This window comes from Desmodus rotundus, chromosome 11 (genome assembly GCF_022682495.2).
Source record: "Desmodus rotundus isolate HL8 chromosome 11, HLdesRot8A.1, whole genome shotgun sequence".
NCBI lineage: Eukaryota > Metazoa > Chordata > Mammalia > Chiroptera > Phyllostomidae > Desmodus > Desmodus rotundus.
In genome coordinates, this window is record NC_071397.1 from 82,247,580 (window position 1) to 82,273,718 (window position 26,139).

Genomic DNA, 26,139 nt, shown 5'->3' on the forward strand with positions numbered 1-26,139 from the left:
TGGGAATTATAGTTGACCCGAATTTCCTCATTGACATATCCACTTGATTAGATCTGAAATATTAAGTGTGTGAGTTCCGTTTCATTCTAGACTGAAGTAGCAGGAAACTTCTGCTTTTCTTCCCAAACACACTCCCTCAGCTTTATAGAAGTCAGAAGTCCCAGTAGACTCACCACAGACATTTCTGGCTGTGATTCTTTTATAGCAGCTATATGGGCACTAGTATATGAATTTTTCACAGCCCCCAGGGTACTACTTAACACATAAGAGCCATTTGTTATTAATTCAAACTAACTGGATACAAAATAGGCTGAATTAGTAAAATACTTTAAATATATGTATAAATATATATATGTATATACTTAAAAACCCTTTTAATTGTAACAATTCAAATTTATAAAAAATAACAGCAATAATACATGAAATTCCCATATGTCCTTTACCTAGATTCCCAAGTTTTTAACATTTTTATCACATTTATTTTATACTTCTCTGGAGCTGATAAAGCCCAATGTGTTAGGTGCTGGGTAAGGAATTTCCCCTGAGGGCCCGACTTGTTTAGAAAAACAGAGTGCTTAGATAATCACATAGTTTACAAAGTGCTCCCCTGTTATTTCTAGTACCCCCCGGCACCATACATAGTTATTACAACATACTGACTAAAGTATAATTGAAAAAAATTAAGAAAAAAATTTGCATTAGGGAAAAAAAAGAACAGAGTGCTGTATCTTATTTCAAAATGGCTGCTTTTCCTCTTCCTTCTGCTGGAAGCACCCGGTTATTTTTCTCCAGTAGTTACTGTGGGAGCCTGGTTAGCTCCTGGAGGTAAATCTCACACTATTGTGAGGTCCCCACTGTGTCTGGGTCCTGCTAGACTTGTCCACACTGAGCCTGCAGCAATGTCGATCACAGTTCAGGCTTTCCTGCACATGCACTGGTTCCTGCAGTGCTTCCTGCTAGTGAGTCTCTGCTCGGGTAACCTGCAACTCCCTGTGGCCGCCCATCTGTCTCTCCAATCTTGGGAGCAGAGGTTTGCTGTGTGTCCTCTCATAAGTTACAGTTGCTGATTTTCAGTCTGTTCAGCTTTTTATTTACTGTTAGGAAATAGTGGTGACCTCCCAGCTCCTGACATGCAGAACTGGAAACTGGAAGTTTGGACTTTAAAAAAGGCTTTTTATTAAAAAAAATACAGGCTTACAGGAAGGTTGTGAAAATAATTAAAAAAGTAGTCCTATATCCCTTCATACAGATTCCCAAGTATGCATATTTTATCACATTTGCTTCATCTATCTACCTACATAATTTTTAAGTGATCGAGATACAGTATGTATTTCCTAAAATCAAACCCAGATAAACAAAATATGGTCATCAAAATCAGAAATTTAGCATAGACAAAAAGCTATAACTAATCGACAGACTTTTTTCAACTTTTGCCAATTGTCCTCTAATGTCCTTTAGAGCAAAAGAAAAGTATCTTTCTCGTCCAGAATCTAAGTCAGGACCACATGTTGCGTTAGTTACAATGTCTCTCCAGTGTACCTCCACGGGCAGCAGTTCTTCAGTCTTTGTCTTTACTTCGGTACTTTTGAAGAGTACGGACCAGTTATTTTGTAGAATGTTACTCAGTATGGATTTGTCTGACAGTACCTCATTACCTGAACTCCTCAGGCTATGTAGTTTGGGAAGGGACCTCACAGAAGTGAAGACGTGCTCTTCCCAGTGCGTCAGGTCAGAAGCACGTGAGGCTGATTTGTGCCATTCCTGGTGATGTTTAATTGCTTGCTGAAAATGGTGTTTCCAGGTTTCACTATTGTAGATTTACTAATTTTCTTTTTGTAACTAATAAGAATATTGTGGGAGACACTTTGGGACTATATTATTTTGTTTGTCTTTATTCATTCTGCCACTACTTTTAACATCCGTTGATGATTCCTGCCTAAAACAATCTATGGTGATTGCCAAATGCTTATCTTGTAATTTCATCATTTCTTTTAGCTTTATTAGCAGAAATTCTACTGTATGGAAAAACTTTCCTTCTCTCCGATTATTTATTCACTATCAGTATGGTCTCTTAAATTCTTATTTCATGCAGTAGGTTATAATCCATATTTATCAGTATTTTAATTGGTCCAGTTGTGTCCAGGGAGAGCCCCCTCCAGCAGGTGCCTGTGTCCTTTCCACAGTCTGTATAATTTTTCCTGTGCACTTCCTTACTTTCTGGCAAAGTAACATATGCCAGGCTCTGCCATTATGTGTTAAATAAAATTAAAACATTTCTTAAGCTTGTGAGTGTTTATTCAATTCCAAACTAATGTTGAAGGTTTCATTTTGCTTAAAACACTAAATACAGTGACCAGAGGGGGAGAGGGGAGGGAATTTCAGGGGAAAAGTGTGAAGGGTTTGTAGGAATAATTATAAAGGGTACATGGACAATAATGGGGGGGAGGTGGAAATGGGAGGTGGGGAGGGCTGGGGGTTAGGCTCGGGTGGGGGAAAACGGCAGAGAACTGTACTTGAACAACAATGAAATTAAAACAAAAAATAACACTAAATAAAATGGTCATACTTGTTGCATCCTCCCCAAGCCTTTTCAGATGTGGTGGCTACTCCTAGAAGGAAAGTGTGGGGACCGGTATACGTTTCCCTTTCCTCTTCAGGTGCAGACACTCACGGCCAGCTAGCCGTTGGCTCTTTGCTCTCTCCCTGTCACTGTGCATTAACAGAACGTCAGGGCTCCCTCTCTGTTTATTCAGTTAAGGTAATGCAGTTTAAATTAGAATTGAAGCTGCCCATATCTGACAGACAAAGTGACTGCAGCCCTCATGCTGACACTGATTCAGGAGCTCACAAGCCATCTTGTGTCACCTTTGAAAACAGCACCTGGGAGATGTGAAGGGAGCAACATCGACTGATTTGGGATCAGGTTTACCCAAGTGCAAAGGACACGAACACAAACAAACATGCAAGGTATTCCCCTCAAACAGAAACTCCTGAGGTGGTTGAAGTAAGTCTGACATTTTGTACATTTATGTTTTAATACAAATGAACTATATAACTGAAATCCAATTCTCAGATATAATCTATAAAGTCATGGTAAGAATTCAACATGAGCCTGGCTCCAGATCCATTACTGGCAACCATTTTGCTATGGGAGTAATTCCGTTCTGGTGGTCTCCTCTAGGTTCAGGAGGAAGGTGCTATGTAATTCTTAGATCTTCACATTCAATGTCAATATTTTACGAACGATACCTGTCCCTGCACATCTTAAGAACTCCAGCTTGCTTTGCCTGGAGTGTATTCTCGTTTGCTACTAATGTTTGCTACCATTGTACAAGCCCCTGTCAGTGCTGAGTGCTTCTCAAATGTATTTTTCTTCTCTGCTTTAGCCAACAAATGAGAATCACCCTGACGAGCTTGTTAAAATGCAGATTTCTAGGCCCTGAGATTTTGAATAAATATGTCCATGGGGTGTCCTAAATAAGTATGTACATTATAAAAATTACCAAATGAGATTCAGAGACAGGGACCTGGAATATGAGGAATACTGCCTGGGTGATGAGGCAGGCGTCCTTATCCCATCTCAGGTTCATGGGGAGGGGCCCGCTAAGAATTTGCAGCTTGTGTGGTTTAGCGAGGAGAAGAGGCGTATATAACATTCTGTTTGCTTCTCCACATCCAAGTTTTTACTGTCAATTGTTATTAATTAATAATTAATTGATGTCTTACTTACTTTCTTCATTCAGTATGCCAGGACAATTGATTTGGTATTGATCTGTGTTTTGCTATAGTGCTTTTCCTTTCCCTGTTCTGATTAAATCAGCCAGCACCTCTGTGATCCTGGCCTCAGGGCTCGTGAAGGACTGCCACAGAAGCTGCTCACAATCTTTAACCTCAGCACAGAGTTTCCATGTGTTCTTGTGAAGGGGGAGGCGAGAGATGACCATGCGGTGGCGGTGAAAGAGCAGAGGGATAGAGGGAAAGATTCTCCAGCTTGGAGATGTGTTAGCAACTTGGCCCTGCTCCCTGGTGGGAATGGTTTCATGGGCCCCTCGGGTAAGTGGGAGCCCATCTCAGCAGAGAAGAGACAACTGGGCCCCACCTGGCTTCACGCATCTCATGGAAATGCACATTCACTTGATAATGCAGACTTGCACAGGGAGCTATCTGTGGTGATCCTCACAGTCAGCAGATGAGAGACTCTTCACTGTTCGCCAGGCACTGTTTGAAGTGCTGATGATCCTGCTGTTATAAACTTTACATTCTATTGTCAGATTCAGGTGTGACCCCAGGGAGTGCCAGGAAACCCCAAACACTGATGAGCTTGAATTTTCTAACAGCCTGTGGGGATGGAGATTTAAGTTGGTTCAAGAAAATGAGGCCCTGGCTCGGTAGCTCAGTTGGTTAGAGCATCGTTCTGATATGCCAAGGTTATGGGATAGACCCTGGATCAGGGTACATACAAGAAACCACCAATGAATGCATAGATTGGTAAAATAACATATCAATGTTTCTCTCTCTCTCTCTCTCTGTCAATCAATTTAAAAAAAAAGAAATGCTTTATTTCTTGAATACTTGGATCTATGCTAGCAAATTCTTTTCTGCTACAATAATAATGGTTTCCATATTTTAAAAATATTATTTTTTAAAGATTTTATTTATTTCTTTTTAGAGGGGAAGGGAGGGAGAAAAAGAGGGAGAAAAACATCATGTGTGGTTGCCTCTCACACATTCCCTACTGGGGACCTGGCCTGCAACCCAGGCGTGTGCCCTGACAGGGAATTGAACCAATGACCCTTTGCCTCTCAGGCTGGCACTCAAATCACTGACCCACACCAGCCAGGGCAGTTATCATTTTTTGAATGCCTGCTATGTGCCAGGCACTGTAATAGATACTTTTACCTTATTTTCTTTGATACTCTTTAAGGATTCTTTTGAGTCATTTTCCCCATATAGGGCCCATGCTCAACCTGTCCGTCTAAATACGTATCAAAAGGTAGTATGCAAATTCTCCCAACTTGAGCTGTATCCTTGAACAGATCAATCAATTAATTAATTAATGGGATACATCTGGTTTGTTTCCTCCCAACCATTCCCTAGCTCCTCTTCCTCTGCCAGTTCTTACATCTGGTGTTTCCCCCAAGCTCTGTCTTTGGCCCTTTCCTTTTCTCCTACCACTTTCCTGCTGAGTGAGGGCAATCCTTTCCATGGCTTACATACTTTTTTTTACATGCAAACAAGAACTCCCTTGGCTTCTGATTGGTATGTCCAATATGATATTCACATTACACATGTTAATACCAGAGCTCATTTTCTCCCCAAACTGCTCCTCCTCCTACAGACCTGATTTCAGTGAATAGTCCCTACATCGGTCCAGGCACTTAAGTCAGAAATCTGGATGCCATTTGGACTCATCCCTGTTTCTCACGAATCATAGCTTATGAGTTATTGCCTTAAAAATCTCATTTGACTCTTACTTTCCATTACCATAATATTTGTTTAAAATCTTATCTTTTGCTTGAACTATTGCTAAAATCTTTTAATTTGCCTCCCATTTCTAATCTCTGTCTTCCAGATCAGTGTTGCCCAGATCTTTTAAAATGAAAACGCGGTCATTTGTCTTCTTACATTAGAAAATGCCAAATGGTTCCATATTGTCTAAATTACAGTAGAAATTCAATTGCCTTGGTACAGCATATGGCTCTTCATGATCCAGCCCCAATACATCACCCTAATCCCTCCACCCAATATTCTTCACCATCCCCCTTCCATTTGGTTAAGCTGAGTCCTGGCAGCCACAGTCATGCTGTTTTAGGTTTCTTGGGTTGTTCATGTTATTCTTACCCCTGCAACCATGTCCCTCTCCTTGTCTACTTAAAGAAAACATCATTATCATCTACTGAGCACAAACAACATCACCTCCCTTCTGACACTTTTCCTCCCATCCCCCAGTACAATTTCCTTTTTAAAAATACCCGATACATATTTCTCATAGCACCTACACTACATTAATTATGCTTAACTGATGACAGGTCTACTAGAATAATCTGTTGAGGGCTTAGAGTATGTTACTGCTTTTGAATCCCAAGTGCCTAGCACTGTACTTGGTGATAGTTAAGCTGACCATACAACTAGGTGTGTGCCTGTTCACCTGGCTTGTTTATTAACTGCATCCTCTTTCACTCTCAAAATTGTCTCGTTTGGCAGGCAAATTCTATATGGTCACTCTCCACATAGTGCGCGTTTAGTAAATGTTTGAATGAATGAATAAGCGAATAAATGAATGAATGGATAAGTCTTCCTTAATTAATCCTGTATCTAAGCACGTATTACTATACAATATATGTACTGAGAATTTTTTTAAGTTAGTTGCCTATTATGTCTTTTTTCCTTTGCTTCATTCTGGCCTGATTTAATATTGCTTCACGTTATCTTGGGCAACACAACACTCAATTGCCTTTTGGATCGCGGCATGATTTCAGTTTTCTGTAGCTTGTCTCGTTTTGTAATCATTGGGGACATTTACCGACGCCAGTCTTTCAAAAGCTCAATTGACAATAAAAACCAGACAGCCCCACAGTGGAGGTTGACATGCAAAAAACAAAAGTTGTCAGAATCCCCACCGAATCCACACTGCCCTAGTTCATTACTAGTAGCACTGATTTGTTTTGCCCAAAACAAAAATGAATTCTGTTGGTGTCAATGCCCTTCCATTTGCAGACCAATAGAAATCCAGTATTCTGGGCACTGGCCGTCCTTACTTCCGCCTCATCTTCCTGGGTCCCTAACTTCTTTGGACGAGTCCGCCTCCGATTCCCAGAGGCTTCGGCGGCCGGGGCGGCTAGCACCGCAGGCGGCGGGAGGGATGAACGCGGCGCACAGCGGAACGGTGCGGACGTTGCGAGTGCCTGGCCGCCACGGCTACGCTGCCGAGTTCTCCCCGTACCTGCCGGGCCGCCTGGCCTGCGCAGCCGCGCAGCACTACGGCATCTCGGGTGAGGCCGCGCCGCGCCGCCGTGGGGGGCGGGGGGGCGGGTACCAGCCTAGCCCGGCTTCTCCCCTCGGTCGGAAAACGTTTCCGACCGTAGACGGCGCCGCAAGTGAACACCAGGGGGAGCAGGGGATCCTGTGGGCTCCCGCTCCTTCTTTTGTCCAGCGTGGGGAGTTGGTCTGGCGATACTGTCATTCCTACCCCCCCCCCCCCCATTTACGATGCAGAAGTAGCATTTGGAAGAAACCTAATGTCTTAAGAATGCCTAAGAGCGCACCAATTCTACTGTCAGCTGATACTCGCCCACCCCCACCACGCCCGACTACTTCCCGGCACACGCCGCTCTGGGGGGAGTGTGTTTAGCCTGTGCAGCGCTCCGGACGGGTCTGACCGGTCTGACCCGACCACAGCACTTCGAAGGCCGTCCTCAGGTCACCCCAGTACCTGTTAATTCGTCCACGTTCCCCACAGTCAGCATTTGGGCTGTCAGTCATAAAGCGGGTGCCCCTGATTTAAGACCCGTTGCCATTGCCATTATGAAATTTATCCAAGTTGTGCTCTCACCGGTTGTTGTATCAGGAGGAATCATACGCAAGCATTTGTTTGGGGTTTAAGTCAATTGTCTGTCATGGTCTAGATTGAAAGGCAGGGTTCCATTCTTTTCTTTCTTCTTTCTTTCTCTTTCTTTCTTTCTTTCTTTCCTTCCTTCTTTCTTTTCTTTTCTTTTCTTTTCTTTTTCTTTCTTTCTTTCTTTCTTTCTTTCTTTCTTTCTTTCTTTCTTTCTTTCTTTCTTTCTTTCTTTTCTTCCTTTCTTTCGCCATTTTGTTAATTGTTTTCTGGTGGTTTTATTTTTTTATTGTATTTTTTTCCATTACCATTTATCTCCCTCATATCCTCTCCCACACCCCCATCCCGGCAATCACCACACTGTTGTCCACGTCCATGAGTCCTTTTTCTTTTTTGCTGGATCCCCTCCACCCCAACCCCGCACACCCACCCCACAGCCGTCAGTCACACTGCCCTCTATGAGTCTGTCTCTATTTTGCTTGTTCAGTTTGTTCATTAGATTCTACATGTGAGGAAGGGTTCCATTCTTAATTTTTCTTATTTTAATATCCTAGCTATTATTTACACACCAAAGATATGATACAAATCACTTCATAATGTCAACTTTGGTAGTAGTTTTTGTTTGGTCCTTACCGCTGAAAAAATAATGTAATTTCTAAAACTTGGAGAGAAATATTTGCTTTCTTTTATTTTCACCATTAACTCTTAGTGCTTGCGCGTTTAGATTTCCAATAATTGCCCACCAGTTAGGTTGAAGACCCATGGGCTTATGACATTTTGAATGAAAACCTTTACAAAAACTTTAATGAAGTTGGCATTAAAAAAAAATCAGTCATTTAAAGAAAAGACCCCCACACACAGTTCCTATAACAAATATAACTTTTAATATATGCTGGTCCCTTAGTAAAATAATTCTTCTTTGGTCGATAACATATATATTGTGTTTAGCACTTTGCCACCAAGTATGTGGCAGATTCCACCAGGTATTTTGTTTTAAAATCCCATGTTGATGCATTTTGGATTCATTGGCGAGGCAGTGAGATGGAGTAGGAATAGAGTCCTGGGGGTCTGTAAGCCAGAGGTTTGTTCCTGTAAATAGGGGTGCTAACACCTGTCTGGGAGGTTCCTGTGCCTGGCCCCTGCCTGGCCACAGAATCTGAACTCAAATATCTCCTCTGGTAGGGCTGTCTGGATTCCAAGCGTAGGTGGGATGATAATTTTCATCTTCAATGACTGAAGCACAACACAGAGAGAAATGGAGAATACAACCTGGTTTTGTATACTTTGTCTCGATAACTTTAGGGGGAAATTCATGGTGGTGAGTTAGGTACTCAGTGCTTGATCCCTCCTTGACCTTAGGTGGTTCCCTGGCAGGTTCAACAGCGTGACCTCCACTTCTTTTTTCCTTAGGCTGTGGAACCCTGCTAATACTGGACCAAAACGAATCTGGCCTTAGGCTCTTTAGAAGGTAAGATGGTTCTCTAACTGTTAACTTACGTTCATTCTCTTTTGCTATTAGAGCCTTAATAGAATTAGGTTTGAATCTTTTTTATCCATAAAGTTTTTTATCCTTAAAGTTTTTTTTAATTTTTAAATTTGCAATATAAAAGAAACTTCAGCATTTGCATAGTATAGAACTTATTTTTGCCATTAAGTTTGATCATCATTTTTCTTCTGAAGCTCTCGTCTCTTAGTGTCCATTTAGAAATTATAAAACTTAAACATAAGAAAATGAACTAGTAACTGTACTGCTGTGTGATGTTTCTATCCTTGCTGTCTTCTTAATGTAGTTTAGCATCACTCATTCGGGAGCTAATTATCCATTTTGTAGATTATATAGTGCCTCTTGCCCCTTCTCTCCACGCACGTCTTGTCTGCGTGACTGTTGGACTCATTACCTCCATCAGAGTTAGTCAGAGGGAGAGAGAGGAAAGGAAATGCTGTCCGAAAATTACTGCCTGCTCTTCACTCAGGTGAAAGATTTATGGGAAAAGTTGAAATTACTGCTCTAAGTTAGTATTTTAAAGTGCTTGCCGTTCCGGCCTCTGAACCACAAAGACAGTGAGCACCCAGGTATGGTAGCGTGCCTTCGTGTAAATAGTGCTGTGTCTCTAGTGCGGAGACCTGATTTTAACCTAGCTTTGTAGTTTTCTAGCCGTATGAATGGGCTACTCTTTGAACTTGTTTCTGCGTATGACAAGTGCCTGTTCTACTCATTTCTCACAGTTGTGAAGACTAGGTGAGATAATGCGTTAAAGTATGACAAACTTAAAAAACTGTAGTTGTTACTGTTATTTTGTGTTCAACTAGATTTTTTGAAGTTTAACTTTTTCTGTGGTAGCTTTGACTGGAACGATGCTTTGTTTGACGTGACCTGGAGTGAGAACAATGAACACGTCCTGGTCACCTGTAGTGGGGATGGCTCACTGCAGCTCTGGGACACTGCAAAAGCCGCAGGGCCACTGCAAGTCTACAAGGAGCACACTCAGGAGGTAGGAAGGGAAGCTCTCTGGGCTTATGGGTTTTCTTTGGATGAAACGCATTTGGGGATATAAACATGGGGAGATGTCTTCAGGGAACAAGAAGTTTAAGCTTTAGTGTTTGTCGTGCGTGTTAGATGTACCTCTTGGCCTAAGGAACTGGGAAAGAAGAAGAGGTCAGGCTTCTCATTAGTCAGTAGGAGCATGCTTTGGCACCACTTCCTCCAGAGAGTTCCGCTGCTTTCTTTATACTGTCAGAACATGCCTGCCATACCCTGCCTTAAGAGAGAGGTAGGTGGACTTTTCACAAAGACATTACAAGATTGCCTTTAGGTCTTCAGTAGGATTCCTAAGGATTTTCAGAATGTGTGGGAGCAAAAGCATCAAACACTGAATATGAGGCAGAGCTTACTGAAGAGACTTTAAATCGGAATCTGGCTCACTTGTCTAGATACTGTGTGTGGGGGCGGGTAGCATAGAAAACAGTTTGACCTTAAGTCATTAAAATACATGTTATGTTTTTAATGAACATGATGGTAAAGACATTTTCTTTTGGTATTTTACTTTAAATGTTCAAAAAATTTTCTTGAGTTAGAAATAGATCCTTCAAATGAAAACTTGCAAATTTACTTTCAAATGTATGTCTGCCACAGGGCCTGGCCCATAGTAGGCCTTTAGTAAATGCTTATCAGCTGCAAGAATGTTAGTCTTTTGTGATAAAAGATTAGTTTTATGAGGATTCCAGCCATCATTTTATAGCTATAGTTATTAAAAATCAGTACCTTTAAGATTGTGATTTAAAATAATGGAAAATTTTAGTTCCTCTGTTTTATTGTGAAGTCTCTTTGAATAAGTGTAGTTAAAAATGATCATGTTTTCATAGAATTGTTGAAAATTAAAACAGCTTTGGTAAAGAAGGAACTTTAGTTTCAGGATGTTCAATGGAAGAATTTCCATAGAGCAAAATGTCCAAAATTCAGGCATTTTTGTGTTACCTTCATGGTTTTTGCCATATTCTTTTTTTTTTTTAAGATTTTATTTATTTATTTTTAGAGGGAGGGGAAGAGAGGGAGAACGAGAGGGAGAGAAACATCAATGTGTGGTTGCCTCTCATGCACCCCCTACTGGACACCAGGCCTGAAACCCAGACTTGTGCCCTGACTTGGGACCAAACTGGCAACCTTTGGTTCATAGTCCAGCGCTCAATCCACTGAGCCAGGGCAGGAACTTTGTTAATCTTGTTAGGTGTGAAAATGGCCTTGTGCTTATGTTAAAAGGAAAACCATCCTCATCTACTGAAGTGTTTATGAGTGAAATTATCTGATGTTAAAATACTCTAGCAATCAATCAGTCAGTGATGGTATAAAACAAGGTAGGCAAAATTTTGATTGTTATGGAAGGTATATGTTGGATACCTGGGGATTTATTATGTTGTTTTGTGTACTTTTATTCACACTAAAATTTTTCTGTCATGACAAATTTAAAAAATTTCATTTCCCATTAAAAGAAGTATGTAGCCTTTTCTAATCACTCAGTAATTAAAAGTCAGTGTTCCTTTCCTTTGTATTGATACATATAAATGTGACCATTCCAGACATAGTTTTTCTTTGATGATTTTTAATTAAGTAGAACAACTTTAAAAGGGCAATACTGTACAGTAGATAAAAAATGAGCTCTTTGGGAATTAGTTTCAGTAATAAAATTTGTCCTGTCAAACTGTTTTTGATTAGGTTTAGATTTCATAAAGCAGCACAAAATATTGTTCAGTGTTTTTTCTTTTTGCAGTTTTCTCATTGATTTTCTTCACCACTGCCAAGAGTAATTTCATAAGATAGGCCTTTAGAGGACCCTGCTTTTAAGAGCATAACTGTGCATTTCCCTTCTTTTTTGTACTTAATCTGACCATTTGCCATGTCTACTGTTTGAGTGGTAGAGGAGGGGATTGGGAATAGGGAAAAGATGGAAGAGTGGGGTAATACGAGATGTGCCTTCCATTCAGGTTTGTTTCTCTGCCCCTTCATTCATCCCACAAACTGTGATTAACTCTGCTGTCTGCAAAGGACTATGTGAGGCCTAGTCAGGAAGGTGAACAAGTCAGGCAGGGCCCTGCCCCTCTAGGGGGAGAGGCTTCAGCTGCTGGTTATCTAGTGTATGATGTGTAAGTGCCGAGACCCGTACAGAGTGGCACAAGAGGGGAGGATCTTGTCTGGGGAAGGGACAGGGGAGGGGGCATCTTTGAGGCTGATAAGGGAGTAGGGATTGACTATTCCGGTGGCGAGGGCAGAGGAACAGTGCTAGGGGCAAAGGAGGGCTCTTGCTCAAAGGGGAAGGATTGAGCCTCTGTGCCCACATCAGTTAGCGTTTTGGCCCTTACGTTAAGACCGGTGGAAGGACATTGAAGATTCAAAATAATTTACTGTGAAATATTTCATGCATGTGAAATATGTATATAAAATATATAATGAGCACTTGTGTATTTATCATCTAGCTGAAGAAATAAAACCTTACCGATACCATGAAGCCCCTGGTTACTGATTCTGTCCTTCTGTCTGTCTCCTTTTTTCTGATCCTATTCTTTTCCCTCCTTTTTTCCTTCCTCCCTTCTTCCCGGGAGCATCCACTATCCTGGGTTTTTTAATTTATATGTTTTTTGTTTTCCTTTGTTTTACTACATATGTATGCATCCCTAAGTCATGGGTAGTTTTGCATGATTTTGATTTTCGGGTAGTAAGCAGCAGCGTGGATGAATCTGAGTGCTTAGTGAGGGTTGTAAATTACAGGAACCATATCGTATGAAATGACTGAAGGGTTTCTGTCATGGAGATGGGAGGGGGGACGACATTCATTTGTGAATTATAGAGGTTATTTTTTATGCAGGGTAGATAATGGATTGGAGGTGAGCAAGAATGGTTGGGGAGAGCAGTTGGAAGGGTGCTGTAATCTGGGTGGTAGTTTGTGGTTGGTGGTTGTAGCCTCTAAAGAGAAGTTATGTACCAACTTGTAACCACGGCCCTTTGGGATCTTGTCCCTCCTAACTATTTGACCTTGCTGTTCCTTGAACATGACACACTTGTTTCCTGCTCCAAGATCATTTCTTCTACCGAAAGCCTCTCTTCTCAAATCTGCAGTTTTCCCTTAATGCACAGAGTTACGTGCTCAGAGAAGTCTTCCTGACCACTCACTATCGAGAAGTGACCCGCCACCCTCGTCATGCTTTTCTAGTTTCCTCATTTTGCTTTATTCTGCTTTGTAATTTTTAAATTCACAACATGAAATTACACTTTTACTTATTTACAGTCTGTTCCCCCCCGCCCCCCGAAAATGGAAGATCCACAAGGGTCGGGACTTTATCTGCCTTGTCTAGCATTGTATCTCCTCCCCCCGGCCCCAGTCCATGCCTTGTATATAGTAGGTGCTTGATAAATGTTTCTTGAATAGATGAGTGAACTGACTTAAGGCTGGGATAATGGAATCCAGTCGCCCCTTTTCGATTGTCTCCCAAACATCCTTATGGCTGTATACTTTTTACAGAGCTTGAGATAAATGCAAAACCCTTGTTCTTACCAGACATTTCCACTTGATTATCTTGCTGTCACCTCAAACTCAGTGTGTCTAAAATTATACCTTATCTTCCTTCCTCCAGTCTTCCAGTTTTGGTAATGCCACCATCCTTGACAGTCCCCAGGCACAAAACCCTGGTGTTATCTTGCAGCGTTCACTAGTCCTGATCTCCTGGTGCTTTCTGTGCCCTTGTATGTCTTTGGAGGGGTGGGCTTCTGGTCAGTGCTTACACCTCTGCTTCCTGCTGGTAACACTGTAGCCAGCCCTCAAGGCCCTGCTTGAATCCTTCTCTTCAGGGCATCAAGCTGAAGCTTCCATCCCAGCACCCCTTTTGTACTTACGTCTAGAGGTTTTGTTGGTTGTTTAACACAGTATTCTGACTTGTACTGTTGGTTACATATCCTAATATTTTAAACACAGTAATGCAAATGCAGTATTTATTGACCGAGTCACCTTTACTTCCTTCTCTGTTACTCCATTTTAACCTCATCGAGTGTGTCCTGTCCTTAGTCTTGTCCTAGAGCCCTAATGCGGGCCATGTTGTGTGTCAGATAAGACAGCTGGCAGGACACTGCTGTCCTCACAGCTTCCTTACCTCTCATCTTCTGTTCTCGTTCGGGCTGGGTTCTCTCCAAGCCTGTGGAGACTCTCACAGTTTTAAAAGGTGAGAAAGCATCAGCTTTCATGTCCTGCATCGTGCTGGAAATGTGTAGAGACGTGGAGTGTGAACTCGTATTGTTAGTTCTTAGTTGTATTCAGTTATCTTTTAAAATGAAAACAGTAGCTCTTTCCAACTTCTCAGCAGAGTTACAAGTTGTCAGGATAAATTTGGCTGGGTTAATTATTTTAATTCACATTTGTTGTGAATTCACATCTATTGCAATGAGCATAGTTGTATGAGATGCATGGCAGTTATTTAATATGAATTTTAGTAAAATATGGTAAATGCTGAATCAGAAGTAGGTACAAGATGCTGTTGGAATGCACAGAAGGAAGCATCTAAATCACGGAGGGGTTCGTCAGGGGAGGCTTATTTCATGAAGGACATGATGGGGCCAAGTCTTGACATTTGAGCAGGAGTTCACTGGGTGGACAGGTGCTTTAAGTTCTTGGGTGTGTATAATTCATGAAAGCAAAGTGAAATAAGTCTGGGCCCAGATGTAGCTCCAGGGCAGTGTGATACCAACGTGGGCAGCACTTTGTTTCCTTCCTGTTGCAGCTCCAGGTCGCCAAGAAGTTCCAGTTCCACAGCGCCCTCGAATAGCGAACAGAGGGCTGCAGAGACAGCCTAGCAGAGTGAAGAAGGGCGGACCTGCAGATAGGCCGCCCAGGCTCAGGTTTCAGCTCTGCAGCTTACCAGCTTTGGGAATTTGAACCTCTGTGGGCCTTGGCATAGTATCTCCTTCTACTTCACAGAAGTGTAGATGAAGTGAAATAAGATATACAAAATGCTTGTGACAACATCCTGCATGCAGTAGGTGCTCCATAAAGATTTGCTTCTGTGGTTATTTTTGACTATTCACATCAGCCCAGAGCAGGGGTTGGCAAACTGCTGTGTCTGCTGGAGCAAAGGCCAAACCCAGCCCTCTGTCTGATTTGAAATAAAGTTTTATGGGAACACAGCCACACCCATTCATTAAGTATCATCTGTGGCTACTTTGGTACCTACCAGGCTGAGTTTAGTTGTGACAGAGATCAAGAAAGCCTAGGTCCAGAAAGCCTAAAATATTTATTTGGCCCTGAAATTTGCTGAGCTCTGGCCTAGAGGATAAAGTCACACTCTTCAGCTCTCAGAATCTTCAGTGATTGCTTCCAAACCCATCTTCTCCACCTATAACTAACAGATGGCTGTAGTAGTCTTTGGTTTCTGCTGCCCCTTCTGTGTGCTATATGAGCTCTGTTACTGGACTGGGGTTTCCTTAGTGTTCCGACTGCTCTTTGCTCTTCCGCAGGGAGCTGGGCAGCAGCAGGGCCAGGACTAGGAGGGACTGGGTGAGACACTCACCTTGAGGACTGAAATTAAGGGAGGTCTCTAAACTTAGTGGTCAAAATAAATAATCTCTTAATGCAGTAGTTTAAAAAACAAAATTAACGCACTAATCTGTGATTAACAAAATACCAGTTTTAAATAAAGCACTATTACTGATTTTTTGTTTTTATTCAGGCTCCAGTGTGGCTCAGCTTAGCAGTAGGCAGCTGAGAACAGGTAACCCCTACTTAACCCCTGCAAACTCCAGTCAGCCATACTCCTTGCCCAGGTATGGCAGTTCGAGTTTTCAGATTCAGAATAACCTGCTAATCACATTTAGTGACCTGTACTCATATCCATGTTAAGGCTACTTTCATAAAGTATAATTATGCACATATTTTGTCGGCCTTAGTTTATAGTAGTAATTGTATATAATCTGTTGTATAAAATGACAGAATGAAAACTGTTTCCATAAGCTTCCAAGTAGTTCATTTGAAATGGTTTATTGAGAGCAGTGAAGTCTAGATTAGAACAAGCACCATTGGATAACTGAGGCTGCTTACCAAGAGATCTGAAAGGATCACCTGGTTCCCATAAGCTTTTTCAAAGAAAGGCCAGATAGTGATATTGATTGCATGTTAATGCTTTCTGATAAACGTTGACCCAGCAAGCTTTTTTAGATGACTTTCTAATCTGCTTTGACATTTCTTCAGGGTGCTGCAGACAGTGATTTGGTGGTAGGTTTAAAGATATGCATAATTTTTTTAGTGAAGAAGGTTTGGAAATACTCTGTAGAATTCAGTGAAAGTGGAGTCTGTGAGGAATAAGTCTGAAAGAGTGGACAAGGGGACTTTCCATGTCTCAGACACCATGTTGAGATTTATACAACTTTATTTGATGCTTTAACAAAGTGAATTATTTGTTGTAACTGGCTACCACTATTATAAAGAGATAAAAATGTAACATTGAACTTGATGCTCTTTTGCTTTCTAAATGGCACTTTTAAATGTTTTTAGGTATACAGCATTGATTGGAGCCAAACCAGAGGTGAACAGCTTGTGGTGTCGGGTTCATGGGATCAAACTGTCAAACTGGTATGTCGGCATTGCTGTATTTAAAAATAAGTATTCCCTTCCCAAAGCTTCCACTGATGTTTTTCTTTTCTAGATTCTACATTTTCTACATTCTTCTGTAGCTTTTAAATTAGGTAGCTAATTATATATTTTTTAAAGTACATTAAAGCATTTATTAGAATTTAAAATTTTCTAATCTTTTGTCTGTAAACTAATAATTAGTTCAGCATTGATTATTTTGGCTCCTAAATGCCATCTTGCTTTATGAAAAAATAGACTTTAAAAAAGTTCTTGAGACATAGATCTGTAGTGTGTGTGTATATACATACATATAAATACATATATATTTTATGTATTGTGTGTCTTTATGTATTGTGTAAAAAAAGCATACATTTGAATTTACCTTTTCTATGTGATTGATCTGTGCATTTATTTGTAGTGGGATCCAACTGTTGGAAAGTCTTTGTGCACCTTTAGAGGCCATGAAAATGTCATTTATAGCACAATCTGGTCTCCCCACATCCCTGGTTGCTTTGCTTCAGCCTCAGGTAAATTGATCTTTACAAAAAGCCTTACTTCTAGTGAATGGTGGTCTTGCTTTCCCCAGTAGGTGGCGCTGTGTACCTTAGAGCTGAGGGTGGGGGAACCAAATTCTTGGTGCTCTTTTGATGTGTTGTCTACCAACCTCTAGACGTGAATTAGGTGGGCCTGAATTACTTTTTAATGATTCCCACCATTTGACTAACATGTTCTTTTTGGGTGAGGTAGGGGGTGTGGGACAGAGAGCAAGTGAGGGCTTTGGTATCAGTCCCTCCTTTCCTTGATGTTTACACTCCTTTTAGAATGTCCTCTTTAGGGTGTAATTCATTGCCACTAAGCTATAGCAAGGATGCTTTTTGGTATGATCTTTTTTTCTGACTGTTTGCTTTTGATTTATGTCAGCAATTCTAAAAGCCCAAAACACTTACTGTTGGGCCCTTTACGGAAAATGTTTGCTGGCATAGAGCCTTGCGTAGGGTGGGGATAAAGCTGTGGAAATTCTTCGGGTTATTTAGAGGAGGACAGAAGACATGGCTACAGGAGGAGGTAGAGTGCTTCTTCTAGTATCGTCCCCTTGTTTAATTATCCAGCACCCAAAGATGAACAGTCAGTAGGCTGTTGATTGGCCCTTTCTTGCTAACAAACTGTATCACTGCCCTCAGTTGTGGGTTTATGCCAGGGGGCTTTCATAAGAAATATAATATCACAGAAATCCTTTCAATTTGTTTTGGGGGTTTTTTTGAGATATAATTGACATATAACATTATACAGGGTGGGGCAAAAGTAGGTTTACAGTTGTGAATACATGAAACAGTTTATTCTTGTATTTTTTCTTATTATTTTCCATATAAGCAGCTGTAAGCCTACTTTTGCCCCACCCTGTGTTAATTTTGTTTGTACACCATAATTATTCAATATTTGGATATACATATTGTGAAAGGACCACCACACTAAGTCTAGTTAACATCCATCGCCTCACGTAGTCACGAGTTTTTCTCTCTCATGAGAACTCTTTAGGTCTACTCTCAACGACTCTCAAACACACAATGCAGTGTTATTAACTAGAGTCACCATGCTGCGCATTATATTCACGTGGCTTGTTTCATATCTGGGAGGTTGTGCCTTTTGATCTCCTTCCCCCATGAAAGCCTACCCTCACCCCCACCTCTGACAGCCAGCAATCTGTTCTTTGTATCTGTATGTTTTTAGTTCCACATATAAGTGAGATCACACGGTATTTGTCTTTTGTTCATTAGTTTTAATTCTAAAAATTGAAAGTACCCATGTCTCTGAATTCTATAAGTATTATTAGGCTGAAGCCAATCAGAAGTGAAAACCTTCAGGTAAATTGTGTACAGACAAGAATGTCCATTTAAATTGAGAACTTTTTGTATCTAAGATAACAATGAAGTGAATTGTAGTATCTTCTGTGTATAGAGGTGCAGTTAATTTTTAAAAATGTTTTGTTTGTTGATTAAAATTAACAACATTGTTTCCTAGAACAAAGAGTGGTATACTCTGTCAACTAATAAACTTATTACTATTATTTTTTAAAATTATAAATTGCCATAATTTTTTATTTATCTTCTGAAATGAATCTTTTTCAAAATATCAAGGCTTTGGGATAAGCCCAAATTTCTTTTTTAATCTTTTGTCTTTCTGTTGTGCAGCTTACCATGGGACAGGTGTTTTTTAAGTCAGTGATAGCAACATTGATACATTTAATTTGAATTAACTCTTTAGCCTCCATATATAATTTGACTTAATCATCTTTTATACTTTTAGTGTAAATGCTAATGCGTTTTATGTTTGTAGTGAGTCACATCTGTCAGATGACAACAGTTCAGTGTAATGGTTATAATTTTTATCATTTTACTATTAGTGAAAATCCCTAATACAAAGTATTATTATAATTACATTAAAACTCTCATGCAGATGTGAATCAGATTGACGTTGGCATCATTGTCTTTGAGTAGGCCTGCCCGTTTAGCCTTACATCCTGCACTTTCAAAGGAGGCATTTCAAACCTTGGATGGAATGAGTGATACAGAATAGATCCCCCCTCAGTGAACCGAAACACGTTTCACCAATGAGCCAGTGAAGACATGTCTGCCGGGAGCTCTGATTGTCATCATTCACAATAAACTAGAACCAATAATGAGTATAATTTTACATATTTAGGAAAGTATTAGTAAGTAAAGCTCCTTGAACTACTGATACTTAAAAAAATTCTTTACATTATTATTGAATATAATTTTGTTAATTTTTATTATCATTTAAGTTCTGAAATTGTCTTCCTTTGATTTTAATCGTTGTACTTTTTATGCCTATGACCAAATGTAAAATCGGACAGTGACAAAATCAGGAACCAATACAGCTGCATTTATTTAAATGTCAGGCACAGTGGTGTATATTAGCCCTTTAATTTGGACTGAGTCACGTACTGCTTCTTTCATTGGCCCCTTGTGTGGCGCGGCATCCATAATACTGACTCCGGATGTTACACTTAGCGTGCTCAGTGTGAGACTGCAGAGCAGAAGATTAGTGGTGTATAGAGAGTTAGCAGTGTAATCACAAAACTCAACTTGGAAAACAGTCTCTATGTTGTAAGTAGGTAGTGTATAAAAACAGTTTTTTATCAACAAAGTGATTATTTGCTTTAATAGAATAAAAAGAACATTTATTTAATGACATTACTTTCATGTGCCAGATGGGAGGGGATTAGAGCGGATGGGTGAAAAAGGTGAAGATCAAGAAGTACAGACTGGTTGTTACAGAACAGTCGTGGGGATGTAAAGTACAGCACAGGGAACACAGTCAATAGTACTCTAGTAGCTATGTATGGTGTCACATGGGTCCAAGATTTAGGGGGATGGTCACTTAGTAAGTTATGTAATGTCTGATCACTGGGCTGTATGCCTAAAACTAATGTAATATTGCATATCACCTATAATTGACAAGTAAAAATGATTAAAATATAATTAGAAATGAATATAAGCAGTGGTTGTATCAACCAGGACTTCTTTAGTTGGAATGGAAAGAAATTTTGACCCAAACTGCTTTCAGAAAGAAGACAATTCATTTGCTCACATAGCTCACATAGTTTAAAAGTCCAGAATTAGAACCGGCTTCATAGAGGCATGGCTGGAGCGAGGGTTCAAAGGATGTGCTTGTCCTCACTTTTGTTCTGTCTTCTGTTGAGTTGGTTTCAGTGTCAGGTACCTGTGAGAGCAAAATGGCAGTGGCTTTAATCCCCACATCCTTTCTGGTTTCTGTGTGTGAGGAAAAAGTGAGAAGTTTTCAGACATCTAGGGAAGTTTCTGGCTCTGAGGGGAGTCTGTGGGTGTTCCCGAACTAATCACTGTGTCTGCAGAGGGGCGTCTGATGTGCTGGCTGGCTGCAGCCAGCTTAGTGCCTGCGGCTGGGAACGGGAAATGGGAGAGAGGGGTTCACAAAGTCCATATTGAGAAGGAAGAGTGAATTTTGATTAGGTGGGAGTAGAAGGATATATTCTGGGGGGGCCAATATTCACTAAGATGGCTGCACATTCAAGGCTTAAAATAGATCTGAGGGGATTTGATGAAAATCAAGCACTGGACCTGTATGCCATAAAATATGTTCCTTTAAAAAAATTAGTCCAAGAATTTAGTAACCTTCAGAGTTGCATGGTATTTGCAAATCTAGGACTGAATTTATCATTAGCTAAGACATGCCCCAAACGGGGAGTTATTAGAGATTTAGATCTACATTTACCTTCTGTACCAGAGTTCTGTAAGGACATTGCATTTTGTCTAGTTCGTGGTAGCTGTGTTAGTACAGAATTCACATATTTCTAAATTATGTGAGCTAGAAAGGAAGAATATTTGAGCTCTGTGCAGAAAGAAGATTAATGTGAAGTAAACTTTCTTGTGAACCATGAAAACTAAGTTACTACTATTACAGACCCCATATAATTGCATAAATGATAGCCATGTGTGAATATGTTGGGTCCAGTAGTTAAAAAAACCTCATTGCACTCTGAGAAGGAGTCATATGACATCTGATAGGCATCTGGTATTTCAATTAAATTAAATTATTTGGGCCCAATATGCATCCTTTTGCTACTCAGTTCACTTCACGACTTCAGGCTCAATATTTACACTCATTCTCCTTACCCAGCTTCCTCTGGCCTGCTGCAATTTGCAATTACACATAGTAGTAGCAGCACTCCCTGTTCCGGATCGCGCATTAATGGGACAACTGTAATAGTATAATCAATAAAATATATTTAAAAAATAAAAATAAAAAATAAAGTCATTGGTTCTGCTGATAGTGGCAGGTCTGCAACTGAAAAGAGAAACTGGTAATTCAGGTGGGACTATGGACCATCACAAGGCCCTGATGAATGTCTGGTTGACAATGAAAGGCCAGTTGTCTGGAAAATGCGATTAAAACAACAACAAATGCAGCCCTGGCTGAGTGGTTCAGTTGGTTGGAGCGTCGTCCCGTGCACCAAGGGGTTGTGGGTTTGATCCCCGGTTAAGGCACGTACCTAGTTTATAGGCTCGATGCCCGGTAAAGGTGCATAAAGGAGGCAACCAATTGGTGTTTCTCTCTCTCTCTCTCTCCCCTCCACTCTCTCTAAAGTCAATAAACATATCCTCAGGTGATGATTTTTAAAAATTGTAAAAAAGAAACCCAACAAATACAGATGTCCCGGTGGCTCAGAGGGCTGAGTGAGTCATTGTGCCATTTGGAAAACAGAGTGATGAGGAAGAAGTGCCAGTTGTGTGCAGCAGGAGCAACTGCCATGGAAGTGGGATTCTTAGCTCCCTCAGAAGAGTTCTCACTTTTTTGTGCCCTTCTAATTAACTGCAAGAGGGACAAGTCATGGTGCTTTTTTAAAAAAAATCTGGCTCGAGTATGATAGTGAGGAACCAAAATACTGTCTCAGAGAAGTTTAGAATAACCAGCCACCCAGGCTTTGTTGCTGTTTTGTTTGGTCTTGCTGGAGTATAAGACCCTGACAGCACAGGGCATGATCTAAAGCACACAAGGCGATGAGCTTTTACCATGGGCATGCCGGTGTACCAGCAGCCAGATCAAGATGCAGTGTTTCCAGAGGCCCTCCTCTCATCCTTCCGCTCCTCACTGCCCGCTGCCTCGGGTGACCCCCGTGCTGCCTTCTCATAGCATAGATCAGTGTTGCCCGTTTTTGTACTTCTGTGTCTGGTTTCTTCTGCTCAACATTGTTTGTGGGATTCATTCATATTGTTGCTAGAATAACAGTTCTTAATCTAGTCAACATTCGTTGTAATGTTTTGGCACTTTAAATCATTCACGTACCGATATAATGTAATTTTTAAGGTGAACACAAGCCCACTGAACTTTAAACAATGCTTTAGTCATAGCTATAGCAGACTTTAAAGTTTCAGCCTAATATTAAATATAAATTTTTGGAAGTGGGGTACATCATTTAGGCTTTTCCTATGTTTTAGCGGAAGCCTTATGCTGAACCAAATGTTTTTGTTTGGGGCTAGGCCTTTTAGAGACTGCAGCTTCAAATGAATATCACTCCCTCCAGGATGATCAGTGCTTTCCTTTGCCTACAAGTGATGGAACTTGAACTATTTTATTGTAGAATTTATTGAAAAGCAACCCCAGAAAGGGAAGAGATGCTTGAAAGTCCCGAGGACACGTTTTCTGTTCCTGATCTGGACTTTTCTCTGCTGATTGACCTGACTCTGCAGGCTCGCTTACAGTGAGACCCATGCCCACCAGCAGCTCCTCAATGTTATAACCTGTGGATTTTATCGTAAGAAACGGACTGACATTATTTTTCAGTTATAGTTCAGAAAACTTTCAAGGACCTGCCTTCGACCTGCCAACTGTGGTCAAGGCAGGGGTAAGGTACTATGACTGGCTTTGCTTGGACCTATCTGATTAGCTTCTCTTATAAGTGTAAGACCTGCCACTGGCAGCTGGTCAACTGTGCTGAACCATACATATGTCTTCCTGGAATTGCATGCTGAGAAGCGGATGCTGTTCCTAGAAGAAGAGTGTTGCTGGGCAGACCGAACATAGACGTTCACATCCCCTGCTTTATACAGCAGGTCAAATTTCATGTCATTATGTTGAAGAGATGACGTAGGGTCTTAACTGTTTATATCAGTTAGCTTACAGTAAAATTGGTTTCATTGTAAGTAGTTTTGTTCAAAATCGCAGAACTTGTCTATGATGTTAAGTGCAGACTTACTGTACTCTGAAGGCTAGGGAAAATCCTGAAAGATCATTTTATCAAAGCTCTGTAGAATTCTGAAACAAATTCCACTGACTGGTGCCTAGACCACACAGACAGTGATTATAATAGGGCCTCTGAAGATGTCTGAAGCTCTTCCTTCTCATTCCTATCATCTGTAGCTAGATCCAAAAATGTTAGTTACTTTCTTCTATCAGAGTGATTTTCAACCTTTTGTAAAATAATAGGATGGTATATTTAAATAAATTTTTGAAAAGCCCACACACAAAGCAATAGCACATATTTATAGATCCATGAAAAGTAGTAAAAGTATTACAGAAACACAGACTGAAGGGACAATTCCTGATTGCGGCAGCCTCTGGGCAAGGAGGTGGGGCATGTTGGGAATACAACAGGCTTCGACGTTGTCTGCGGTGTTCTCGTATTTTATTTCTAAAGTAACTCTGGGGCAAATACGAGAGGATGGCACCTATGAGTTTGTGTATGTGTGTGTATGATTAAATGTGCTTTCCCCAATTTACAGAAAAAATTAATATATAAGGTAAAAGAATAATTCCTCAAGAATCAGCCAGCACTGATCGTGTGGTACTTCTCTAGCAACGTCAGGAGGCATGTTAGTGCAGGTGCAGATGCACGGGCTGGGGGGCAGACTGCCTGGGTCCTGGTTCAGGTCCTGATTCCATTGCCTGCTATCTTGAGTGGTTTATTTTATCTTCATGAGCTTCAGTTTCTTCCTTTGTAAGTTACTACAAATATTGCTTTTTATCTGATCAAAATTTCTGCCTCAGTTGTTGTGATGTTTAAAATAAATTAACACATGTACAATAAAATTCTAGAGCACATAGTGGTCTGGCACATAATAAGCACTCAGTAAATATTAGCTTGTTATTCATGTTATAATTAACAGGAATGACTTCTAATCATGAGTATGTTTTCCTATTTTATATTTTTAAGCCTTTTCTTATTTCAAGTTTGTAAGGAAGCCATTTTATCGTAGGTCTGGAAAGAAGAATCTGGCTTGATTAAACATGAACAGCTACCAAATGATTGAACTGGAGTAGAACCAAGCTCTGGAGCTGCAGAGTCCTCATTCTTAACCTCTATATTTCATTACCACCAATAATTTAATTCTTATCTGTCTTAAGCAATGTCCAAGGAAATCAGAAAAAATTGTCTAAAGTAGCTAAATTTAGCTAAATGATCTGACGTAGAATTTGAAATAGTATAGGAAAATATATGTAGGTAAGTAAAGAATAATGTAAAAATTTAACACCTTTATATACTACATATTAAAACATCTACTCGGCTAGCAGCCATGCTAGGTGATTTACAGAAACCTTATTGCGCTAAATTCTTGTACAGCCCTCGAAGAGGGCGTTGTTTCCTTTTAGCAGTGAGGAATCATTCTCAGAGATACACATTATAACTTGGACAGGGTCACACAACCACCCGTGGAGTTCAAGACTGACTGCCACCACGCCGTAGACCACATTCTTATCGTCTAGACGAACTAGCGTTCTCCTGTGATCAGTTGCTGTTTGTAATTTACTTTTGATGTAGATGTACACATTTATTCTTGGTTTTATTCATTTAGTCATTTTGCTGTTTCCTCATAGTTTACAAAAATTCAAGGCAAACAGATATAAACCATTTAATCAGGGGTGACTTTGTACAGCTGAGCAATGTAAAGCAATTCTGTAATAATATAAAGTATAACCCTTAGATTTTTTTTTCAGCTTCTTTCTTTCCAAGGAGAAAAAAATCCCTCTGGCTAGCTGATTAAAATGTGGTAAACATAAAAGCTAAGATTTAAAAATTATCTGTTTTGGCTTGGTAGACTTCGCCTGTATTTAATAGTAAAATTGTTACTGTTTTGTTTCTTGTAGAATATGCTGGCCCAGGGGACTGACTTTATTTATTAGAAGTAAGGAGGATTTGGGGGGCCTTTTCCTGAAGCAGGCTGTACCAGATGTGTGTTTAGTCACCACTGTGCTTTTCTCATTGTGAGGTTTCGATTTTCCCGATTTGAACAGATCTAGCAAACTTTGTCACGGTGCATTACTTTTTGTAGTTCATCACTTTCAGTAGTTCTTATGCATTATTACAGTTAAAAACAATATATACGGTATGTACATATGACTTACAGATGGCAGGATCCTCTCAGTGAAAGCTCTGGGTTTCCCATGATATCGTCATCAGCACATATCACTGAGCGCCCAGGGTGGTGTGATGGAGTGTGATCAAGTCTTCCTCTTTCACCAGGTGACCAGACTCTGAGAGTCTGGGACGTGAAGTCAGCCGGAGTCAGAATTGTGGTTCCTGCACACCAGGCAGAAATTTTGAGCTGTGACTGGTGTAAATACAATGAGGTACCCTGTCTTGCTCTTTCCTGATTTGCTCAGCTCTTCTTAATGTTGAAATGTTCTAGATTTTATTTTATCTTTGCTTATGTGGACTTTGGTAGTGTTTATGGACCATTAAGTTAAATTCAGTCCCTGTAATTTCTAATCGATGATTGTGAGTGGCCTGCAATAGCATTAATTGGATTTAAGTGCACACAAAACAGGCAGAATAAGGAACAGAAATTCTCAAAGTTCAACAGTGCAGCCTTACTTGTTTGATTGGGAAACTGCTTTACAAGTTATGTGGTACTTTTTTCTTTATTGCTCTTAATCTGCCAATTTGTGTCATCTTTTGCTTTCTATTCTTACTCACTTTGCTAA

At 40.4% G+C, this 26,139-nt stretch overlaps 1 protein-coding gene across 1 annotated transcript in view; it reads left to right on the plus strand.

The window, feature by feature from the left end:
* Positions 1-6,768: 6,768 nt before the first annotated feature.
* PEX7 (peroxisomal biogenesis factor 7) overlaps positions 6,769-26,139 on the plus strand; it is a 62,529-nt gene continuing 43,158 nt past the window's right edge. The window contains exons 1-6 of the mRNA XM_053914036.1: positions 6,769-6,992; positions 8,966-9,023; positions 9,897-10,047; positions 16,582-16,659; positions 17,078-17,186; positions 25,679-25,785. Coding sequence (XP_053770011.1) covers positions 6,863-6,992; positions 8,966-9,023; positions 9,897-10,047; positions 16,582-16,659; positions 17,078-17,186; positions 25,679-25,785 — 633 coding nt within the window. The 5' untranslated portion in view covers positions 6,769-6,862. The remainder of the gene's footprint in view (positions 6,993-8,965; positions 9,024-9,896; positions 10,048-16,581; positions 16,660-17,077; positions 17,187-25,678; positions 25,786-26,139) is intronic.